Source organism: Phocoena phocoena, chromosome 7 (assembly GCF_963924675.1).
Source record: "Phocoena phocoena chromosome 7, mPhoPho1.1, whole genome shotgun sequence".
Classification (NCBI taxonomy): domain Eukaryota; kingdom Metazoa; phylum Chordata; class Mammalia; order Artiodactyla; family Phocoenidae; genus Phocoena; species Phocoena phocoena.
In genome coordinates this window covers 103,815,744-103,839,163 of record NC_089225.1, presented here as the reverse complement: position 1 = coordinate 103,839,163, position 23,420 = coordinate 103,815,744, and the positions used below count along the sequence as shown (strand labels likewise).

The 23,420-nt window shown below is 39.7% G+C and overlaps 1 protein-coding gene across 1 annotated transcript in view; it reads left to right on the top strand.

The window, feature by feature from the left end:
• Positions 1 to 3,521: 3,521 nt before the first annotated feature.
• Positions 3,522 to 23,420, top strand: part of COL4A4 (collagen type IV alpha 4 chain) — a 131,033-nt gene continuing 111,134 nt past the window's right edge. Inside the window, exons 1-2 of the mRNA XM_065880183.1 lie at positions 3,522 to 3,619; positions 18,299 to 18,341. Coding sequence (XP_065736255.1) covers positions 3,522 to 3,619; positions 18,299 to 18,341 — 141 coding nt within the window. The remainder of the gene's footprint in view (positions 3,620 to 18,298; positions 18,342 to 23,420) is intronic.

Sequence of the window (23,420 nt, the reverse complement as noted above, 5' to 3'; positions counted from 1 at the left end):
GCAAACTCTCAAGAACTGCTAATACTATTGTGGTTTGTTAGCTATTTTCATAACTGAAGGAAATGCTGAACTTCCAGGAAAGTTTAGTGAACGTAGAGAGGTAATATTTGTTCCCATCTAAGTTCACAGACCACCTGAATTCCATCTCCAGGTTAAGAACCGCTACTTTGGATCAGCGTTGCTGATGTAGTCGGTCATCAAACACACAGTGTGAAATATGTGGTTTGGTCACTGATGGTGGAGAACCATTTGCTTGCAATTAGAATGTGTATTAGACCTATGTAGCTATGTAGGTAGGCGAAACCCTGACAGTGAGTGAATGGAGATGCACACCCCCCTTTTTGGTTGTAGAGTGAACATTATACACTTCCCTCCGTTTATATATATATATATTTATTTATTTATTTATTTTTGGCTGAGTTGGGTTTTCGTTGCTGTGCACGGGCTTTCTCTAGTTGCAGCAAGCGGGGGCTGCTCTTCATTGCGGTGCGCGGGCTTCTCATCGTGGTGGCTTCTCTTGTTGCAGAGCATGGGCTCTAGAGCGCGGGCTCAGTAGCTGTGGCTCACGGGCTTAGTTGCTCTGCGGCATGTGGGATCTTCCCGGACCAGGGCTCCAACCCGTGTCCCCTGCATTGGCAGGCGGATTCTTAACCACTGCACCACCAGGGAAGCCCCTTCCCCCTGTTTTTTTATGCCAGTGATTGTCAACTCTGGCTGTGTATTAGAATCTCCTAAGGACCATCTAAAAATCCTGAAACATCCCAAGTCAGTTACACTGGACTCCCCAGCAGTAGGACTCAGGTATCTGTATTTAAAGCTCTCTGGAGATTCCCATGTGCAACCAAATTTGAGAGCCACTGTTTTCCATGCATAGTTCAGTTAGTTGCATTGAATCAGGGACTCTTCTTCATAGAATAATAAAAAAGGACATGTATTAAACTCTTTATTAAGTCCTATGAGTGCCCAGACCACAGATGTTGCTGTGTGGTATATAGTAGCTTCTCACCATTGATAGGGAGGGTTCTTGTGGAACCTTCTCCTGCCATCCTTGTTAGATAGGACATCAGGTGCTCTCTTGATAAAATAACAGTGCCCAAGAATTCTGAGGCATATGACAATCTTGCATGAACTGACATTACTTCCTGGACAAAAAAAAACAACCTTCAATGCTAGAGTTAAATTTTCCTTCTTTTTGCTGAATTCCAGAAGATTTTTTAATTTGGATTTCAATTGCCTTTGAAATGAAACCAAGTCATTCTGACAGAAGTCCAGACTTGGCTTTATCGACTTTAGAAAGGGGAGGCAGCAGTCAACTGCAAGTCACTTCCAACACTGCAAAAGAGCAGGAAAGAAACTTGTGATGTAACCACAGCAAGGAGGAAGCAGTGGTTAAGAGTATGGTCTCTAGAGTAGACTCTAGATTTTGAATCTTTTCCACACTTACTAATGTGGCTTGGGGTCTTCTCTTCTATAAAGCGGGCATAATCAGGGTACCCACCTCAAAGAACTGTAGGAATCTAATTCAGTAATCCATTAGAAGTCCTTTGTCCAGGGTCTTCATAAAACAGTCACATACTGGAATCTGATTCTCCAGTTTTGTAAAGGAAAACGAAGCTGATGAGAAATAGTGGCACATGGCAGAGATGCTTTTCTCAGCGCAGCATTAAAGTGGCAAGAGTCAAGCATACTCCACCAGCTCCCTTGAGGTCAGTAGACTCTTAAGGCATCTAGAACCTTGCTGCTTGGCATCTCTGGGAGCCGCAGGTTTGGCATCCTGGAGAGCTGGTTAGAAATGCAGAAGGAATCTCAGGCACCACCCCAGAGCCACTGAATTAGAGCCTTTTTTCACCAAGCTCTCCACGTGGTTAAACGTTGAGAAGTGGCTTGCCTATGAGCCAGGTTTAACCAAACCCATTTCTCACTCCCCACATATATACACTCTGCTTTAGTACAATGTTGGTATGCTCACTAGGTGTTAATTAACCAGAATTTTTGATTTTTAAAAAACAGTCTTAGAGTCAAGAGAGTTTCCCAGTTGGTTCTTGAAATGTGATAAAACTAAAGGAAAGTGAGGATGGTTCTCTTTTTGTAAGTACAAAGGACACGCAAATCTCTGCTTTTGATTTGGTGCCAGATAAGGGTTTTGAACAAAGGGAAATGGTAATGGCCTTTGACAAGCCCTGTCTTATTGTTTTTTCCCCCTTTTCATAATCACAATATCATGTCTGTTTTTCGCACAGTGCTTAAATGTGTAATGTTTGCTTCCCTACTTTTGAAGGCTGACTCCAATAGGACAGTGGACTTTTTGGTGTTCTTTAATGTTATTGAATGAATGAAGTTGTTTATTATTTGCTGAACGAATGAAGCTGGATGACTTGACAGATTCACTCAGGATTCACACCCAGGTCTGATTTCTTCCAAAGCTTATGATCTTTCTATAGCCTTCCCTGTGTAGGGATGTGCGTCAGCTTTTGATGTGATGTACTTTGCCAGGCTGCCTGTAGCTTCTCCTTTAATCTTTTAAAAAGATTAAATTTAATCTTAATTACATTTTAAGTTAATCTTTTTTTTAACTTCATCTCCCCACTTAGTCACCTCTCTTCTTTCAAGAACCTTCTCTTTTCAACACCTCTAAAACAATTAGACTCGGGTTCTTTTACAATCTCGGAGTCATTTTCAACTCTCTCCATTACATCTCCAGATTCTTTCTCCTCGTTTCTAAGATCATGGCCCCTGTCCCAGTGCCTACACTTATCATCTGTGGATTACGGTAGCCTTCTAGCTAGTCCCCTGCAGATTCTTTCCTTTGAAATCCACCTTCTATGTTATTGTCAAAATAAAAGTGCACATTGTATCAGAAGGAACAGGTTACTTTGGGGGCAGTTACAAACAACCCCCGAATTTCAGAGCCTTACATAACAAGATTTTTCTTCTCCCTTTACACTGAGTATTCATCACAGGGTATGGGGAGGTGAGAAAGGGGGAGAGGGCTCTGCTTATCATAACTACTCAGGAACCTCATGGAAATTCCCACTCAACGTAGTTTTCTCTGATCTCCTCCAAAGGGGAAGAGAATGCGGGGAAATCAAAAACTGCTCTAACAGCTGCCACCTGGGTGTGACACTCGATACATCTACTTCACCATCTCGTTGACCAAACTGGTCACTTCATTTTGAAAGTGATGGGGAAATAATCTACCACATGCCTGGAAGAGCTCTGGAAATATTTGATGAATGTTAGTAATGCTCATCACATACATCGTGTAACTCGCTTATTTTAAAACTTCCAGAAGCTCCTCTTTTTCTTTACAGCTTATTTCACACTTCTTAGGATAGAAGAGAGTGGTCCAAAGTCAACTTTTGAAAAATCTCCTGTGTCACCCCATACTTCTCAAGTTCACCGTACAGCCTTCTTTACCTCACCCTTTTGTACTTGCCATTCCCTCCACCTTGAGGGACCTCCCTTTCGGGCTGTCTGGCGCAACCCTTGAATTTTGAGACCTAGATCAAAGGTCAAAGATCATGGTCGCTGTGAAGACCTTTGTCCAGACCTTTATTATGTATCACAGAAACAGTGTCATGTATTTTACTCTTCTGCACTACAAGGCCTTTGAGGGCAGGTACAGAGATTAATTTTTTTAATATAGTAACTGTGGCATTTAAAAATAAATTCATTGAGGTTTAATTTATGTACCCAAATCTGTACCTAGTTAAAGTACACAATTCATGGAGTTTCACAGATGCCTACAGCCTGTGAAATCAGCATGATCCTGATACAGAGCTTTTCGATCACTCCCCGAAGTTTCCTCCTGTCCCGTTTCAGTCCATCTCTCACTCCCTGTCCATTCCCAGGCAACCACTGATCTGTGTCCTGTCACTGTAGGTTGGTTAGCATTTTCTAGAAGTTTATGTAAATGGAGTCTTTGGTGTCTGGGTTCTTTGGCTCAACAGAACAATACTGAGATTGATCCATGTTACGTGTATCAGCAGTTTGTGCTGTTCTATAGCTGAGTAAAATTCCATTGTATGGACATCGCTTTTTTAAAGATCCACTTACCTGTAGGACATTTGAATTGTTTCCAGTTTGGGGCTACTAGAACACAGCCACTATGACTATTTTTGTACAAGGCTTTGTGTGGACATGTGTTTCTACTTCTCTTGAATAAATACCTAGGAGCGAAATGGCTGGACCGTAGGGTAGATGTATATTTAATCCTAAAAGAAAGAGTTTTCCAAAGTAGCTGTATCTTCATTCTCATCAGCAATGTATGAGAGTTCCAGTTCCTCCATGTATTTTTGGTGCCTTCTTTTGGTATTGCCAACTTTTTAAATTTTAGCTCTTCAAATGGTTACACAGTGGCAGTTAACGTGCTTTTTGATTTCTCTAATAACTAGAGATGTTGAACGTCTTTCCATGTACTTATTAACCATTCAGAGAACTTATTAACCATTCAAAGCCCATATGTTTGTAATATTTATCGATTTCTGATATATTAACTTTTTGATCATTATTGTCACTTTCCATCTTGAGGTCTCTTTTATGTGCTATTAATATAGCTCGTCCACCTTCTGAGATGGCCCACACTCTGTGGAGTGTGTCTCTCTGTAAATAAATCCACTTGTTACCTTAAAAATATATAGGTAGCTCATCTGCTTTCCTTATGCTTACGGTTTGTGTGGTGTATCTTTTTTCAGCCTTTTGTTTTCAATCTATTTGTGTCTTTTAATTTAAATTGTGTATCTTGTAGGCAGCATATACTTGGATTTTTCTTTTTTCTATTTTAAATCCAATATCTTGCCTTTATATAGGAGTTTTTAGTGCATTTTCATGTAGTTGCTATAGTTGTTTTTAGGTCTGCCATCTCTCCATTTACTTTTTATCTATCTCATCTGTTTTTTGTTTCTTTTCTTCTTCCTAGCATTGTTTTGTGTTAATCAAATATTTTTTAGTGTTCCATTTAAATTTTTTTTGACTTCTAGTTATATCTCTCTGCATTGTTGTTAGTGGTTACTTTAGTGATTATAATATGCATCTTTAACTTTACCCAGTCTACTTAAAAGTAATATTGAATTTTTGAATTCAGTTGAATTCAAATTGAATTCAATATTCAGTAAGTTGAAAATTTGATTTACCGAATATTGAGTTCAGGTAAATCAAATTCACTTTTGTATCCATAGTGCCTAGTGCCTAGCATGGCATTTGATACAAAATGGGAAACTGACATATATTGACAGATATTTCTTGAATGAATAATAATCATAGGTGTTTTTTATGTTGTATCAAAGTTATATGGAGATGATTCCAAAAAAAATTTTTTTTTGGTTAATGCCAGGCTAGTTAATAGAAAATCACTTTAAATTTTAACCGTTATTATATATTTAGTGGATTTGAATTTACAAATCCTGTAATTTTCTTATGTAGTTAAGATTCTATGTATTATTTTGTTTCATTCCCATATGTGTAAAGTTGTAGTTGTAAAAATTTAACATAGACCTCTTATCCTTAATTTCTGAAGTTTCAAAATTTTCTCATTTTCAAATTTTAGTGGGGAAATAATCTTACTTTAATAATGGAATTCTTTGTGGTTCTGTGAAACTTCCAACCATGGATTGTCTTGGCCATTCTGCTCACATGACATCCGTATCCAGTACACAGCACATTCTCTTGGCTTTGCTCAGTTATTTTCCAATGTGTAAATTTGACGCTGAAACACTGACTGTGTTTTATGGTCTGTAGCAGACTATGGGATGGCATAGTTTTGAAGCCCAGGTTTGAGGGATGCCCTTGAATCTTTTATTAGGTTCCAGAGTGGCAGAAGCATTCCTAGAGGAGTCTAGCTCCAGGTCTTGTCCTATAGGGAGGAAGCCACTAGGAGACTCAGTCTCTAGAGCCAACTCCTGCCGGAAGCAAGGCAAACAGGGGTGGGCACAAGACAGAATGCAACCATGAGGAAAAGCAGGTGGTTAAGCTCTCCTTAGAAAGGGCCCAAGATTCACACCAAGGCGGTTCTCCTTCCCCACCAAGACAAAGCTTTTCTCCTCTCTTGGAACCAATTGGACACCTGCCCCAGTATTTCTGTTTAACCTTAAAAGTTCATTTGAACACTTTTGTGAAATCTCTCTCTCTCTCTTTTTCTCTCTCTCTCTCTCTTTTTTTTTTTTTGGCTTACATATCTGCCTGAAATGCTTTAACTTTCCTATAATCTAGTTAGAAATGGTGCCTTAAGATCTCCAACTGTCCTATAGGAGTTTCCAGGGTTGAAATTCCAAACATAAAGACCTTCACAGGAGAACTGTAGTTTTCTGGGATTCACGGGAAACTGAATGTCTGTGTATCACAGTGCACTGTTTTTTTGTTTTTTTTTTAAACATCTTTATTGGAATATAATTGCTTTACATCGGTGTGTTAGTTTCTGCTTTATAACAAAGTGAATCAGTTATACATATACATATGTTCCCATATCTCTTCCCTCTTGCGTCTCCCTCCCTCCCACCCTCCCTATCCCACCCCTCCAGGCGGTCACAAAGCACCGAGCTGATCTCCCTGTGCTATGCGGCTGCTTCCCACTAGCTATCTACCTTACGTTTGGTAGTGTATATATGTCCATGCCTCTCTCTCGCTTTGTCACAGCTTAACCCTTCCCCCTCCCCATATCCTCAAGTCCATTCTCTAGTAGGTCTGTGTCTTTATTCCACAGTGCACTGTTGCATTTATAAATGACTTTCCCTGCTACTACTATATTGAAGGCTAAAGTTGTTCTTTTCGGAGATGAATTCTCCGAAACTTACCCGTGAATTTTGAAGCTGTGAAGTGTAGTGGTTAATAAGGGAAGCTTTAGAGTTTGAGCCCTGGAAATGTCTCATACTAACTGTCATTATTTGTAAAAGGACATAGTCATATTACTTACCTTGTGGGGTTATTGTGAAGATTGAAGATCTGTGTTAAACCTTTAGCGCAGGGCTTAGCATAGAAGTTGCCTGCTGAAAATGCTGCTTATTATAATTTCTTACGGGGAGGAAGATGATGATAGCTCTCTGGTTGAGAAAACCAGATACTGACCTTTTCCTAAGAGTCCTCTCAGAGTCCAGTTAACTCTGATTCTGACTAGACTTGTCCCCCTGTATACCTTCTTCTACACCAACTGAAGAGTCATCCCTCTGGATAACTTCTCCTGACGTTATAAAAGGTACTTTAGGAGAGACTGTCACGGCTTATTTCTCCTTCTCATTTGCCCTGATCTTCCTTCCTTCCCAGATCAAGTGTTGCCCCCCTCCTGAGGTCTGCCAGGCTTGCCCCAGTTCCCAGTTTTCTAACCCTTCTCTAATTTATCCGGAGCTCGTTTTGCCCGCATGGCAAATTAGGAAGGAAGGAAATAAACATTTATCGAGCTGCTACCACATGCCAGAGACTGTGCTAGGCACGGATTGTGACTCAAGTAATTCTCTCAAGCATTCATTTTACATACTGAGAAATCAAGAGCTCAGGGTGGGTACAAACTTGCTCAGGGTTATACTGGTAAGTGATCAAGATCTGAACACAAGTCTTTGTAACTCTACAGTCCTGCTTTCATTCCCTCACCACGAGACCACAAGGTACCAGGAGAAGAAGGCAGCGGGTCTCTAGGGAGGAGGGAAGATGTCATCAAAAGCAAATGCGAGCCTTTCAGTACGTTGGTTGGGGGTGGGCACTTCCCAGTGGAATCAAGGGCTGTTACTGCCAGAGCTTACTCCAAAGGCAGCTCTCAGAGGTCTGAAAGGTCTAGGGAATCCAGAGTCGCTCCCCCTGCAGGTAAAATCACAGACCAAGAATGACCTGGGGGAGTAGTGCTTTTGACAAGAGACATCTAGCATTCTGAGTTAAGAATGTCGTTCTTAACTTGGAGGTGAAGGGAGCATCTGGTTTTGAAAATCAGTTGTGTATTTGTGGAACCTATATCACCTCCGTGTGTTTCCCACGTGGTGACATTATTAAGACTGTGGTCAAATGTTCTGTTGGTTTTGGGAGGAGACCTCATGGAGAAAAATGATAAGAAAAGCCTATATTGGCAGAATGGTGGATTAGCTGAGATATGGTCCATTTGGCCCTGGACTGGCAAAGTCAACTCCAAGGTCAACTGAGGCCTGTGCAGTACTCTCAAACAAGTCAGCTGAACCTAGAGGGAAGGCAAGGCGGGGGCAAGCCTGGTCGGAATCCAGCAACATTCTGGATTGGCGCTCGCGTTGGAACTTAGAGATATTCTCAAGAATTGACTTGAGCAGTTCTCAAGTTTTCCCCGGTTCCTTCTCAGGGAACATGGTGCTCCAGCCACATTCCAGTAGTGCATGGACCACACAGATTCGTGACTTGCTTTCAAAACCTTGTGATGTTTGATGGCATTGACTGTTTTCGCTAAAAAGCTGAAATCAACCTGAAGGCTTTGAAAGTCTGCAGGTAGAGTCAACCCAAAGATACGGGGTTTTAGAAAGTAGCCAACTTAGATGTTGGGAAAAGGTCAGGTGATCTCTTAACAGGGAAAGCATAAGCCTCAAAGTAGATATCCAGCCACCAGGCATGCCATTCATTTTCTGGGAGCGTTTTTCTAACCCCTGAGGCCCCTTGCTTATATCTTTACAAAACCTGAGCCTTTAGGAATTCTATTTTGGAAAGATACAGGTATATAAAAATAGGTGTTCAGACCATCCAAAAAATTTAGGCTTGGAAAGAGAGTCTTCAGATAGCTCAGTGTCAGAAAGTCAAAGGAAAGACCATGTAGTCATTGAGTTAATAAGAAATGATTTCCCTGAAAGAACAAATATTGTTAAAAAGAGCTCAGAGACTTAATGTTACTTGCAAAAAGAAAAGACATTATATTTCTGCTACCTTTTATGACTGGAAGATTCCACTCCTCAGTCTCCTGTTTATCTGGTCCTCCAATCTTGGCCATTGCCCCCGCCCATCCCCCAATTGATGAGAACTCCAGCACGGTGTATTTCTATTCAAGATTGGGTTGCAGAGAAAACAAATTCCCCATGGTACAGAGAATGATTTGGAAGATCTCAGATCCTGTTCCCAGACCTAGCCTTTGGAAAATTTTGGGCACAGACTCCTAAGCAGTCCCAGGGGAATGGGAGTCCAGGAATTTTCATAAAGGAGTGAAGAAAAAAAAAATAATCCCAGGGAGTTGGAGGAAGAGAACACAATGATATCTGCTGAATATGCATGCTAGAAATTACTGATATAAATACACTGCTGGGCAAGAGCCTATGGACTTGGTCAGTGAGGGAGATGGATGGCAAAGGCCCAGGGCACGGACGTTCAGCTTCCCTGTTGGGGGTGGGTGGCTTCAAATGAGCTCCCTGAGGTATGTCGCAGCCTTGGGAGCAGCTGTGATGAGGGCAGTGCTTTTTATCAGACTCAGTTGCACAGGTCAGTTTGCTTAAGAAAGGGGAATTGACTGCAAGACTGTGTCAGGAATTGGGGGGGCTCTCGGGAAGGAGCTGGTTTTTTCATCCTCTCATGAGACCATCTGTCTTTCTCTTTTTGCGTTTTCCTCTCTTGGAAACAGCTTTTTCTGATTACTTAGCTTATCTGTTTCCTCTAAACTCAGGCTTGCACTTGGCCTTGACTTGTCCCAGTTTTCTAACGCCTGGCTGTACTTCAGGATGTACTGGATGCATCCTTCCTCCCTCATCTCCCTTTCTTCTCTCAGTGTCCTAATTTCAGAGGACTGGTTCAGAAGATGTTTTTGTACCATCCTCTGGCCCAGAGTTCTGTGTTACCAAGCCAAGCTCTGGGTTGGGTCAAGCTTTGGTTATTCCCCAAGTTTCCGTGTGCCTGGGGAGATGGAATCAGGTGGTGAAAACCTGGTCATGCTCCCAATTAAGAGCCAAAGGTGGGGACTTAGGGGGCTCTGATACTGCATTCCGTAGCACTCAACACTCCCTTCTTGAGAATAACAGTTGGCAGAATAAAGCATACCCCTTGAAAGGTACAGAAGCTTTGAAAAAGTTTCCAAGGTAGGCATTCTCCCAAAGCTGTTGTTTCTATATGTTTTAGTGGCATTGCATTTGGGTTGATTAGGCTTTTTTTTTTTTTTTTTTTGATAGACTCCAATTAGAAACATACTGTCTTGGCCACTCCTATGTGATGACAGCCTTTTATTTATGAGAAGATAGGTTAGAGGGATGCTGTTCTGGGGTGTTTTTATTTGGTGTCATCAAAAGCATGGTTGAGACCAAAGGTTTTTTGCTCTTAACACAGGCAGTTGCAACAAAGGAAATCCTCCTAGACTGTTGTGGGTACCATGTGTGACAGCCTTTTGGGAACTGTAGAGTGCTGTACACACAGCTGTTCACGGTGTCCAGCTGACAGCCAGATGGGCCTTTACTTAGCTGTGACCTAGGAGCTGCACCCTAGGCTGGAGAACAGTCCTAAAGTCTCTGCGACTCCTCTGTAGCTTTGTTTACAGGCTAAACAGATGCGTGGGATGAGCAAGTAGTCATGCTCTAGGTAAAACGGTGAACAAGGCAGTGGTTTTCCTTTTTGCAGCTCGTCTAAAGCACAGAGCCCCAAACTGAGGTACATGTACCCTTGGGAGACCAAAAGATTCTTAAAAGTTATGCAAGCAGCTTGGATAAATAATTAAAGGAATTAATTTCTCAACTGTTACAGATATTATTTCTTAGGATTGTTCTATCTGAAAATGGGCCTTTGGACTAGGTTCTCACCACCCCTTCACGACTGTCCTTCTACTTTTCAAAAGAAAGGCATACCTCCACCCCATCCCTCTGCCCCATCCATCCCAAATGTTACCAGCCTGCTTTGTCCAGACTGTTGTGGCCGGATGAAGGGTGTTGAGAACAGAAAGCATCTACCTTCTGGAATGCACATCCCCTGGGCCAGTTGGTTTCCCACTTTCTGTTTTCATCACGATTGAAGGAAGACTCTTGTCAACTGGTAGATCTTTCAAAATGATTCTGGAGGATAAATTCTATATTGCTTTTGATATACAACTCAAGAGAAGTTCTCAGAATTGAGTGACATTTGTGTTACAAATTCCTTCCATTCACAACTTCTGAACTTTGTGAATAAGTTTTATTAGGCTTTACAGCTTTAAAAATTAAAAGGGGAGTAACATTGTTGCTGAACCTGTCTCATTCCAGTAAGAAGAATTATTACTCTAGGGCTAAATAAACTAACTGAGAAACAAAAGAGCCCACTTCTTTCATTGCCAATGACATTTCCAATATAATTTCACTTTTAATGTTTAGTAATTGTTTATAAAGATTTAAATTTATTTATGTCTTTGATGAATCATATGCTACTACTAATCATAACCATTAGTCAATCCGGGAGAAAAATCTTTTTTTAAGATTCAGAGATTTGTGATCATAAGAAATTTTAAAAATATCGAATTTATATGTATTTTTGTTGCAGAGAAGTAGTGTGGGGTGATCAATATGATTTTCAAGCATAAAATTATATTGCACAAGGATATATGTGGGGGAGTGGAATGGAAAGACAAAATCATGAAGAAAAATGATGTTAAAAACCGTGTGCGGGGCTTCCCTGGTGGCGCACTGGTTGAGAGTCCGCCTGCCGATGCAGGGGACCCGGGTTCGTGCCCTGGTCCGGGAAGATCCCACATGCCGCGGAGCGGCTGGGCCCGTGAGCCATGGCCGCTGGGCTTGCGCGTCCGGAGCCTGTGCTCCTCAACGTGAGAGGCCACAACAGTGAGAGGCCCGCGTACCGCAAAAAAAAAAAAAAAAAAAAAAAAAAAAAACCGTGTGCATATATCTTACACTGATGATGGTGAAAATCAGATTGCCTGGCATTGGTGATGTACTGGCTACAGCTAAAATAGTGCTGCAATAAAAACAATAAAATAGTTTTTTATTTTTTATAAAAAATAGTTTTTTAAAAACTATAAAATAGTTTTATTTTATAGGTAACCGTTTACAATGTTGCAAATTATACTCCTTGCAATAAAAAGATTAAAGATTTTATATGTTAACTTTAAAAAAGGAAGAGAGGGTTCAAATAGGTTTCTCAAAATTCTAATGGGAGTTTGAGAGCAGAAAAGTCTGAAGGCTGGGGTGTCAGTTGGGAGAAGGGACATATGTTGGAGTCCAGAAATCCAGATTCTGCCATTTAGTAGCTCCGCAACTTTGCGCAATTAGTTAAACTGATCCAGTGTCCTTTTTTTTTTTTTCGGTCGTGCTGTGGGGCTTGTGGGATTTTAGTTCCCTGACCAGGGATTGAACCCTGGCCCATGGCATTGAGAGCGTAGAGTTCTTAACCACTGGACCCTGCCAGGGAATTCCCCAGTTTGCTTTTCTTACGCAATGAAAATAATACTTTTCTTACTAAACTGTGGTGAAAAGAGGTGACTTGATTGTGGGCAACACTCTAGGCAGAGGGTCCTACGTATAATCAGTAAGTGTTGGTTTCTCATTACTTCTTCCAGTGGCATTATGATTTTTCTCTCCATCTCCTTCATTCTCCCTTCTTCTACCCTCTTGTATATTCAAAATTAGCCTCATCTTACACCCCCTATTAAATATATTTGATTCACATTTGAAAGGTCCCAGAGTGTCTTCTATAAGTCCATTCATCCAACAGATATACATTGGGTACTTATTATATTTCAGAGACTATTATGGCACTGGGGATAAACCTGTGAATAAAAAAAGATGAAATCCCTATTGTCATAGAGCTTATATAGTAACTAAGTGCATGGTGATGGGAATGCATTGGCTACTCCCAGCATAGCAGTGTCCTCTCACTGTTAATGTCCTTTCACTTTGGACAGTCCCACTGACTAATGGGAGACCAGTTAGGTTCCTGCAGGTTGGTTCAGCTGTCCATTCATGCATCTATCCACCCAGCCATCTTTTCAATTAAAATGTACCGAGACACTCCTAGGTGTTAGGGCCACCATCACACATTCTTCCTCTGAAAGGTGACCACAGCAACACACTATTTTAACAAAGTCCCCTTGATGCATGCTTTATCACAAGACGTCTGGAGACTAATTGCATGATGTATCTATTTTTTGGTTAAAATGCAAATACCTCTGGTTTTCTTTAATTTTTGACTGTGTTTCCTATTTGTTTAAAATATCAAATACATTTTGAATGATTCAAACCAATTTGTGTATTCCTCATAAAACAATAATTTGTTTTACTGAGACTTGCTTCTGGAATGCAAGTAAAAAAATATTTAAAATGATGGATTTAGGGATGGGAGAAGACTTTGATAGGTACTCAAAGTGATTCTGTTTCTACTTGGTTTTGAAACTATCATGGAATGTTGTTCCACCACTTACTTGGAAAACTAGTCTTTCATAAATGCAACACTGAGTTAGTTTATCCAGATTTTATCCAGAAGTTTAAAAATAGTTTGTAACATTCTACACTCCCAGTTTCCTTCTCTCTACCCAATTCTTACAGATACAGGTCTTCAGAGAAGCCAGAGTTTTAAAGATGAGACATTTCAGTTCGTTCAGCCAAAGAGATCTTTTATCAAAGCATACAGTTCTTTGAGTCAAAATATTTTTTCTTTTTTAAAATTGAGATAAAGTTCACAAAATAAAACACACCATCTTTACTCTTCTAAAGTTTATAATTCAGTGGTTTTTAGTGTTCTTAGAATGTAACCATCACCACTATCCAGTTCCAGAAGATTTCCATCACCCCAACTCTCCCCTTCTCCAACCCCTGATAATTACTAATCTATTTTCTGTCTCCATGAAGTTGCCTATTCGGGACATTCCATATACATGGAATTATACAGTATGTGATTTCTTTCACTTGGGATAATGTTTTCAAGGTTCATCCATGTTGTAGCACAGATTGGTACTTCATTGCTTTTTATGGTCGAATAGTATTCCATTGTATGGATGTAGCACGTTTTGCTTATCTATTCATCAGTTGAAGTGAGTCGTTCCCATTTTTTGGCTATTACAACTAATGCTGCAGTACAAGTTTATGTGTGAACATAACGTTGTCAGTTCTCTCGGGTATATACCTAGGAATGAAATTGCTGGGTCATATGGTAACTCTTATGTTTAACTTTTTGACGACCTGCCAGAATGTTGTACCATTTTCCATAAAAACATGTTTATATGTGTTTTCTGTATGTAGGCAAAATGTGTATTTTTATACTAGGGGATTCCTTTTTAGTTTCAAAAAATAAAAAAAGCACTTGAAAGAATCATAGCTTGGATTTTTAAGAGAAAAGATTAAATCGAAGAAAATTCCCCTTAGCAAAATGAAGCAATATTTTTTGTACAAGCATTACATACATATATCTTTTCATTTCTCAAAAATATATTTATGCCATAAAGAATTTGAGAATATTTTTACTTCTAAGAATTAAAAATTAAGTATTCAGTTTAACCATTGCTAAGAAAAGATTGTTATGTCAAAACACTGTTGAAGTTCCCCTTTAGAAAATATTTCCATCACTAACTCTGAATGATGAAAGTTATTATTTTCAACATTATAATGCATACTCTGTTTTAAGAGATATATTTATATTTAACATATACAGACTTTAAACCCAGGACATAGAACCTCACTTGTAGATGAGAGTCTTCTGGAAGAGAAGAGTGGCAGAATTTTTTTTAAGTACCAAGATTTGACTATGAAGTAATTCGTGCACATGGCATTGGTAAGGCGCTCTTTCAGGTGGATCAAGCCCTTGGCCACAGATTCCTGGTGAGTGTCCTCAAGTACGATCACTGGTTTTTATTTAATAATTTCCCCTAAAGGTTGGTTCTGCAGGTGTAAATTATCTGAATGCTTCACATGTCAAAAAGCCCAATTATTCCAGAAACCTATGGATTATGCCTGCTGCCATTCTGTGATTCACTTTTATTATTAAACAGCAGTCCTCTCTCCTCTCCACCAGTTGCACCCACATGATCACCCAGTGGGAGGATGCACAAGGCTACAGATTCTTGCTCTCCTATTCACTGGGTTTGAATACCAAAAACCTTCTCATATGTCCAGAGCAGCAGGGTCCCTATAACTAGGAGAGTTAGGACAACGCACTTCATGAGTGGGGTAGGCAGAATAATGACCCCCAGAGATGTCCACACCCTAATGCCCAGAGCCTCTGAATGTGCTCTGCTATGTAGCAAGGGGGAATTATGGTTGTCGATGAAATTAACATCTAACGTTGCTAATCAACTGACCTTGCCATGGGGAAATTATCCTGGATTATCTGGGTGGGCCCAGTATAATTAAAAGGGTCCCTAGAAGCCAAAGAGGAAGGCAGAAGAGTGAGTTGAGAAGGAGATGTGATGAAAAGAGCAGAGGTCAGAGGGTTGCAGCAAGGGAGAGAGACTCAGCTGGTCACCGCTGGCTTTGAAGGTGGAACAGACCGTGAGCCAGGGAATGCAGGCAGCCTTTAGAATCTGGAAAAAGCAAGGAAACTGAGTCTCCCTTGGAGCCTCCAGAAGGAACACAGCCCTGCCAGCACCTTGATCTTCTGCCAGTGAGACCTACTTCAGACTTCTGACCTCCAGAACCATGAGAGAATAAATTTGTATTGTTTTCAGCCACTGGGTTTGTGGTCATGTGTTACAGCAGCAGTAGGAAACTAATATGAGATTATTCGAGGTGACTAAAAAAAATTTTGGGAATTAAGACAGGGAAATGTTAAACAGTGAAAAATGTGAGAAGTTTTGGAGCTGATGAACATGTATTGATGGGCAGTGAAGGGAGAGAGGGGGATGGGAGGGAGGACGCAATTCTTTCAGAAATGCAGCCAAGTCTTATTTATTTGGAGCGAATGTGAAGGAAACTGCAAAGTACTCTTAATTTTGAGTTGTTCTTTAAAGAAACAATTTTAAAGAAAAAAAAAAAAGAGCAACCCCACTCCTAAGCGTATATCTGGAAAAGATGAAAATTCTAATTCAAAAAGGTAACATGAACCCCTGTGTTCATAGCAGCACTATTTAGAATGGTCAAGACATAGAAGCAACCTAAGTGTCCGTCGACAGATGAATAGATAAAGAAGATATGGTGTAGATATATGCAATAGAATATTACTCAGCCACAAAAAAGTATTAAATAATGCCATTTGTGGCAGCATGGATGCAACTAGAAATGATCATACTAAGTGAAGTCCAGCAGAGAAAAACAGATATCATGTGATATTGCTTATATGTGGAATCTAAAAAAATGATACCAATGAACTTATTGACAAAACAGAAACAGACTCACAGACATAGAAAACAAACGTATGGTTACCAAAGGGGAAAGAGAGGGAAAGGATAAATTAGGACTTTGGGGTTAACAGGTGCACACTACTATATATAAAATAGATAATCAACAAGGACCTACTGTGTAGCACAGGGAACTATATTCGGTATCTTGTAATAGATATTGGAAAAGAATCTGAAAAAGAATGTGTGTATATATATATCTGCATCAGTTTACTGTAGACCTAAAACTAACACAGCATTGTAAATCAACTATAATTTTAAAAAAAACGTAAAAAATAGAATTGCCTTATGTTTTTAAAAACCTGCTGTATTAAAAAAAAGAAGGAATTGCCTTATTTTTAAATATATTAAGCAGCGGGAGGAACAAATGGGGGATAGGGTGGGGGGAGAAGGGACAGTCACAGGGATTCCGATCTGTCTGAAGTGCCACCTCCGAGCCGCTCTGCCTACAGCCTTTTGGGCACGTTATCCAACATTTCTGGGTCAGTTTGCTCTGGTGTAAAATGTGGAAAAACCTACCCTGCCTACAATTTTAATGAGACTATATATACGGAGGCCAAAATTGCTATAAGATGTAACCTGTCCTTATTTACAAATGTCCAAAGTGATAACGACCTGATTAAACAACCGTTGTTGTAAATACTTTTTGATTTAAAACAGTTTATTCCCTCTATTTAACACGTCTTTCCCCTTTTTCTTTTCTGATTTACTCCATTACTACACTGAAATGCCACCCTGGCCTATACTGGAATTGTCATGAATTCCAAGAGAAGGGTCGTGGAGAAGGGGGACTTTAGTGTGGAGGCCAGTGAGTGTGGGCCGGACCCACTCCCAGGCTCCCATCTCCTAGCCTGGGTCTCACGCAGAGGCATGGCTCTGTAGGTTTCTGTAATGCCTATCAGCATCTCAGTGCAAGAAGAAGGAGCCGAGGATGGAGAAATAAGCCTCCTTTGGACAGGAGGTTTCAGAGGGGAGAAGGCTCTACACGAAAAAAGGGCCAAGGGTGGCAGAGAAATCACAGCCCGAGTCTGGGCCCCCGTTCTCCTCTCATCCAAGCTCTGTTTTAAGGATTCAGTGCGATGATGGATGTGGAAGCTCTTGGACAATCATAAGGCCGAGGCAGACATATGCAGTTTCGAGTGGTTGTCCTAGTCCCTCCAGGCTGCTGTGACACGTACCATCGACTGGGGGGCTTATGAGCAATGCACATTTATTTCTCACAGTTCTGGAGGCTGACAGTCTGAGATCCGGGTATTAGCATGGGCGTGTTTTTGTGAGGACGCTCTCCTGGGTTGCAGACTGCTGGCTACTCATCGTATCCTCACATGGGAGAAGGAGTGAGAGAGAGCTCTCCAGGTCCTTTTAGAAGGGGAATAATCCCATTCACAAGGACTGCACCCTCATGACCTAATACTCCCCAAGGCCCCACCTCCTAATACTATCACAAGGGGGTTAGGATTTCAACATAGGAATTGGGGTAGGACACACACATTCAGTCTTTCTTTGGTTGCATCTTTCCTGTTAAAATTTCTCTATAATAATGATGTTACCCCAGTTGGATTTCTGCCTCACTTATAAGACCCTGAACTACCTAACTCTCCCCTGACTTGTTCGTATTGTTTCCCAAACCGTCTCCCCAGTCCGGTTAGGAGACCTTCTTCCATCCTCCCTCCTTCCGGCTGGTTCCACTTAACAGCATCCAGGATACACTAGTCTTTGCAGCAGTTCCTGGACAAGGCTGCCTCCTTCCAGCTCTCCTCTAGTTTTCATTATGAGAGTCGTCTCCCTCCAATCATCCGTCCATCCAGGTCTCACCTTCCAAGTGTCCCCACCGCACCCAGCACAATGAGGACCACACCAAAGGTTGTGAGTACTTGACTGATTAAAAGGAGGAAATGTAGTGATGATATCCAGAGAGAGGATAACATTTATCTTGTCACTTGTGACAATCAACTGGCAACAGTAGCCTTATTGGAAACTAAAAAAAAAGGTTTCTGGAGTTAATTCTTGTGTTCTTTTTCTTTTTAGTTTGTTTTGCATTAAAACCAGCAGTTTAAGTTAATCTGCGTTTTTGCTTTTTCGTAGGTTGCTTGTACTTCTTCTCTTTTCTGTGCAACATGCGTACGGGGTAAGTCCATTAATGAGCTCTGATTGCATGTTGAAAATTCACTGTATTGAATGAATCATTTTTATTATACTTTTTTAACCATTTTTAAAAATGCAAGTATAGTTAGTTTACAGTATTGTGTTAGTTTCAGGTGTACAGCAAAGTGATTCTGTTTATCTATCTATATCTTGATTCTTTTCCATTATAGTTTATTACAAGATATTTAATATAGTTCCCTGTGCTATACAGTAGGTCCCTGTTGGTTATCTATTTTATATATAGTAGTGTGTATATGTTAATCCCAAACTCCTAATTTATCCCTTCCCCCCCTTTCCCCTTTGGTAATCATAAGTTTGTTTTCTGTGTCTGTGAGTCTATTTCTGTTTTGTAAATAAATTCATTTGTATCATTTTTTTTAGATTCCACATATAAACGATATCATATATTTGTCCTTCTCTGGCTTATTTCACTTAGTATGATAATTTCTAGGTCCATCCATATTGCTGCAAATGGCATGATTTCATTCTTTTTTATGGCTAACATACCATTTTATATATATATATATATTTACCACATCTTCTTTATCCATTCATCTGTTAATGGACATTTAAGTTGCTTCCATGTCTTGGCTATTGTAAATAATGCTGCTATGAACATTGGGGTGCATGTATTTTTTCAAATTAGAGTTTTCTCTGGATAAATACCCAGAAGTGGGATTTCAGGATCACATGGTAACTCTATTTTCAGTTTTTTAAGGAACCTCCATACTGTTCCTCATAGTGCCTGAACCAATTTATATTCCCACCAGCAGTGTAGGAGGGTTCCCTTTTCTCCACACCTTCTCCAGCATTTATTATTTGTAGACTTTTTTTTTTTTTTTTTTTTTTTTTTTTGCGGTACGCGGGCCTCTCACTGCTGTGGCCTCTCCCGTTGTGGAGCACAGGCTCTGGACGCGTAGGCTCAGCGGCCATGGCTCACGGGCCCAGCCGTTCCGCGGCATGTGGGATCCTCCCGGACCGGGGCACGAACCCATGTCCCCCGCATCGGCAGGCGGACTCCCAACCACTGCGCCACCAGGGAAGCCCTATTTGTAGACTTTTTGATGATGGCCATTCTGACTGGTGTGAGGTGATACCTCATTGTAGTTTTGATTTGCATTTCTCTGATACTTAGCAGTATTGAGCATCTTTTCATGTGCCTCTTGGCCATCTGTATGTCTTCTTTGGAGAAATGTCTATTTAGGTCTTTTACCCGTTTTTTATTTGGTTGTTTGGCTTTTTTTTATATTAAGCTGTATGAGCTGTTTGTGTATTTTGGAAATTAATCCCTTATCAGTAGCATCATTTGCAAATATTTTCTCCCAGTCCATAAGTTGTCTTTTCATTTTGTTTATGGTTTCTTTTGCTTTGAAAAAGATTTTAAGTTTAATTAGGTCAAATTTGTTTATTTTTGTTTTTATTTCCATTACCCTAGGAGACAGATCCAAAAAAATTTTGCTGCAATTTATGTCAAAGGGTGTTTTGCCTGTGTTTTCCTCTGGGAGTTTTATAGTATCCTATCTTACATTTAGGTCGTTAATCCATTTTTTTTTTAACATCTTTATTGGAGTATAATTGCTTTACAGTGGTGTGTTAGTTTCTGCTTTACAACAAAATGAATCAGTTATATATATACATATGTTCCCATATCTCTTCCCTCTTGCGTCTCCCTCCCTCCCACCCTCCCTATCCCACCCCTCCAGGTGATCACAAAGCACCGAGCTGATCTCCCTGTGCTATGCGGCTGCTTCCCACTAGCTATCTACCTTACGTTTGGTAGTGTATATATGTCCATGCCTCTCTCTTCCTTTGTCACAGCTTACCCTTCCCCCTCCCCATATTCTCAAGTCCACTCTCTAGTAGGTCTGTGTCTTTATTCCTGTCTTACCCCTAGGTTCTTCATGACATTTTTTTCCCTTAGATTCCATATATATATGTGTTAGCATATGGTATTTGTCTCTCTCTTTCTGACTTACTTCACTCTGTAAGACAGACTCTAGGTCTATCCACCTCATTACAAATAGCTCAATTTAGTTTCTTTTTATGGCTGAGTAATATTCCATTGTATATATGTGCCACATCTTCTTTATCCATTCATCCGATGATGGACACTTAGGTTGTTTTCATCTCCGGGCTATTGTAAATAGAGCTGCGGTGAACATTTTGGTACATGACTCTTTTGGAATTATGGTTTTCTCAGGGTATATGCCCAGTAGTGGGATTGCTGGGTCATATGGTAGTTCTATTTGTAGTTTTTTAAGGAACCTCCATACGGTTCTCCACAGTGGCTGTATCAGTTTACATTCCCACCAACACATTAATCCATTTTGAGTTTATCTCTGTATATGATGTTAGAGAATGTTCTAATTTCATTCTTTTACATATAGCTATCCAGTTTACCCAGCACCACTTATCAAAGAAACTGTCTCTTCTCTGCTGTATATTCTTGCCTCTTTTGTTGTAGAGTAATTGACCATAGTACATGGTTTTATTTCTGGGCTTTCTATCCTGTTCCATTGATGTTTATGTGTTTTTGTGCCAGTACCATACTCTTTTGATTACTGTAGCTTTGTAGTATAACCTTAATTCAATTCAGGGAGCGTGTTTCCTCCAGCTCCGTTCTTCTCAAGATTGTTTTGGCTATTTGGGGTCTTCTGTGTTTCCATACAAATTAAAATTTTTTTTGTTCCAGTTCTGTGAAAAATGCAATTGGTAAATCGATAGCGATTGCATTGAATCTGTAGATTTCCTTGGGTAGTATAGTTATTTTGACAACATTGATTCTTTCAATCCAAATACATAGTATATCTTTCCATCTGTTTGTGTCATCTTTGATTTCTTTCATCAGTGTCTTATAGTTTTCAGAGTACAGGTCTTTTGCCTCCTTAGGTAGGTTTAGTCATAGGTATTTTTTTTCTTTTTGATGTTATGGTAAATGGGGTTGTTTCCTTAATTTCTCTTTCTGATATTTCATTGTTAATGTATAGGAATGCAAGAGATTTCTGTACATTAATTTTGTATCCTGCAACTTTACCAGATTCATTGATGAGCTCTAGTAGTTTTCTGGTAGCATCTTTAGGATTTACTATGTGTAGTATCGTGTCATCTCTGCAAACAGTGACAGTTTTACTTCTTTTCCAACTTGGATTCCTTTCATTTCTTTTTCTTCTCTGATTGCCAGGACTTTCAGAACTATGTTGAGTGTAAGTGGTGAGAGTGGACATCCTTGTCTTGTTCCTGATCTTAGAGGAAATACTTTCAGGTTTTCACCATTGAGTATGATGTTAGCTGTGGGTTTGTCATATGTGACCTTTATTACGTTGAGGTATGTTCCCTCTATGCCCACTTTCTATAGAGTTTTTTTTTTATCATAAATCGTTGTTGAATTTTATCAAAGGCTTTTTCTGCCTCTATTGAGATGATCATATGATTTTTATTCTTCAGTTTGTAAATGTGGTATATCACATTTGCAGATATTGAAAAATCCTTGCATCCCTGGAATAAATCCCACTTGATCATGGTATATGATCCTTTTAATGTATTGTTGGAGTTGGTTTGCTGGTATTTTGTTGAGGATTTTTGCCTCTGTGTTCATCAGTGATATTGTCCTATAATTTTCTTGTTTTGTGATATCTTTGTCTGGTTTTGGTATCAGGGTGATGGTGACCTTATAGAATGAGTTCAGAAGTGTTCCTTCCTCTACAATTTTTTGGAATAGTTTCAGAAAGTTAAGTGTCAGCTCGTCTCTAAATGTTTGGTAGAATTGGCCTGTGAAGCCATCTGGTCCTGGACTTCTGTTTGTTGGGAGTTTTTAAATCACACATGCAATTTCAGTACTTGTAATTAGTCTGTTCATATTTTCTATTTCTTCCTGGTTCAGTCTTGGCAGATTGTACCTTTCTAAGAATTTGTTCATTTCTTATAGATTGTCCATTTTATTGGCATATAGTTGCTTGTAGTAGTCTCTTATGATCCTTTGTATTTCTGCAGTGTCAGTTGTAACTTCTCCTTTTTCATTTCTGATTTATTGATTTGATCCCTCTCCTTTTTTTCTTGATGAGTCTGGCTAAAGGTTTATCAATTTTGTTTACCTTTACAGAGAATGAGCTTTTAGTTTCATTGATCTTTTCTCTTGTGTTCTAGTCTCTATTTCATTTATTTCTGCTCTGATCTTTGTGATTTATTTCCTTCCTTTATGATGAAAACCTTTGGGTTTTGTTCATTCTTCTTTCTTTATTATACTTTTAAACAATTCACTCTCTGGGATTATTCTCTCATCTGTAAAAATGAAGTGTTGGTTTCAACTGTAAGGTTTCTTTTATATTCTACAGTTAAGACTGATTACCAAATTGCATAGATATTAGAGATTTTTTTTTGTTTTATAATATAACCCTTTCTTCAAAACTTTTTTCAGAGTGGGCAGGAAGCAGCCGGGCCATTACAAGATTAAATCAAGAAGTATAAGATTAAATTTGAACGTTTTAATTCTGGAGAAGGATAAGCCTAGAACATTCCGTAATAAGCCCTCTTTCTTCTGCCTCCTCTCTAGAGTATCTAAGTTATTAAACCCAACTTCAGACATTTCTAGGAAGTCCTACTAGAGGCAGCCTTTAGTCAGGTTCATCTTGAGAAAGCCAGACTGGTTTAAATCACGCTAGTGAACACACGTCTGTCTATCCGTCCGCTAGCTTGGATCCACCCGATCCAACTTCGGTGATTTCAAGTTATCATAGGTCTTTGCAGAGTGAATCAAAATAGAAAGTTGCCATGCGTTCTCCTTTCCCTTGTAGTCAGGAGCAAAAGCACATGCATTAAAGAATAGGATGCCCTAGGTTTTTGGCTTTGCCATTGATTCATCTCTTAACCTATTCAAGACTCAGTTTTCTCCTGTGGGAAGTGGGCATGATAAAATTTGCCCAACTTAGTTCACAGGCATTTCAGAGAATCACCTCAAATAATGAACAGAAACATACTGAAATATTTGTGTGTGAATTATTTTTTCTCTTATCTGACTTTTCTAAGTTTCTTTTGTATTACATTCTTTTTTTTCTATTACAAAAGT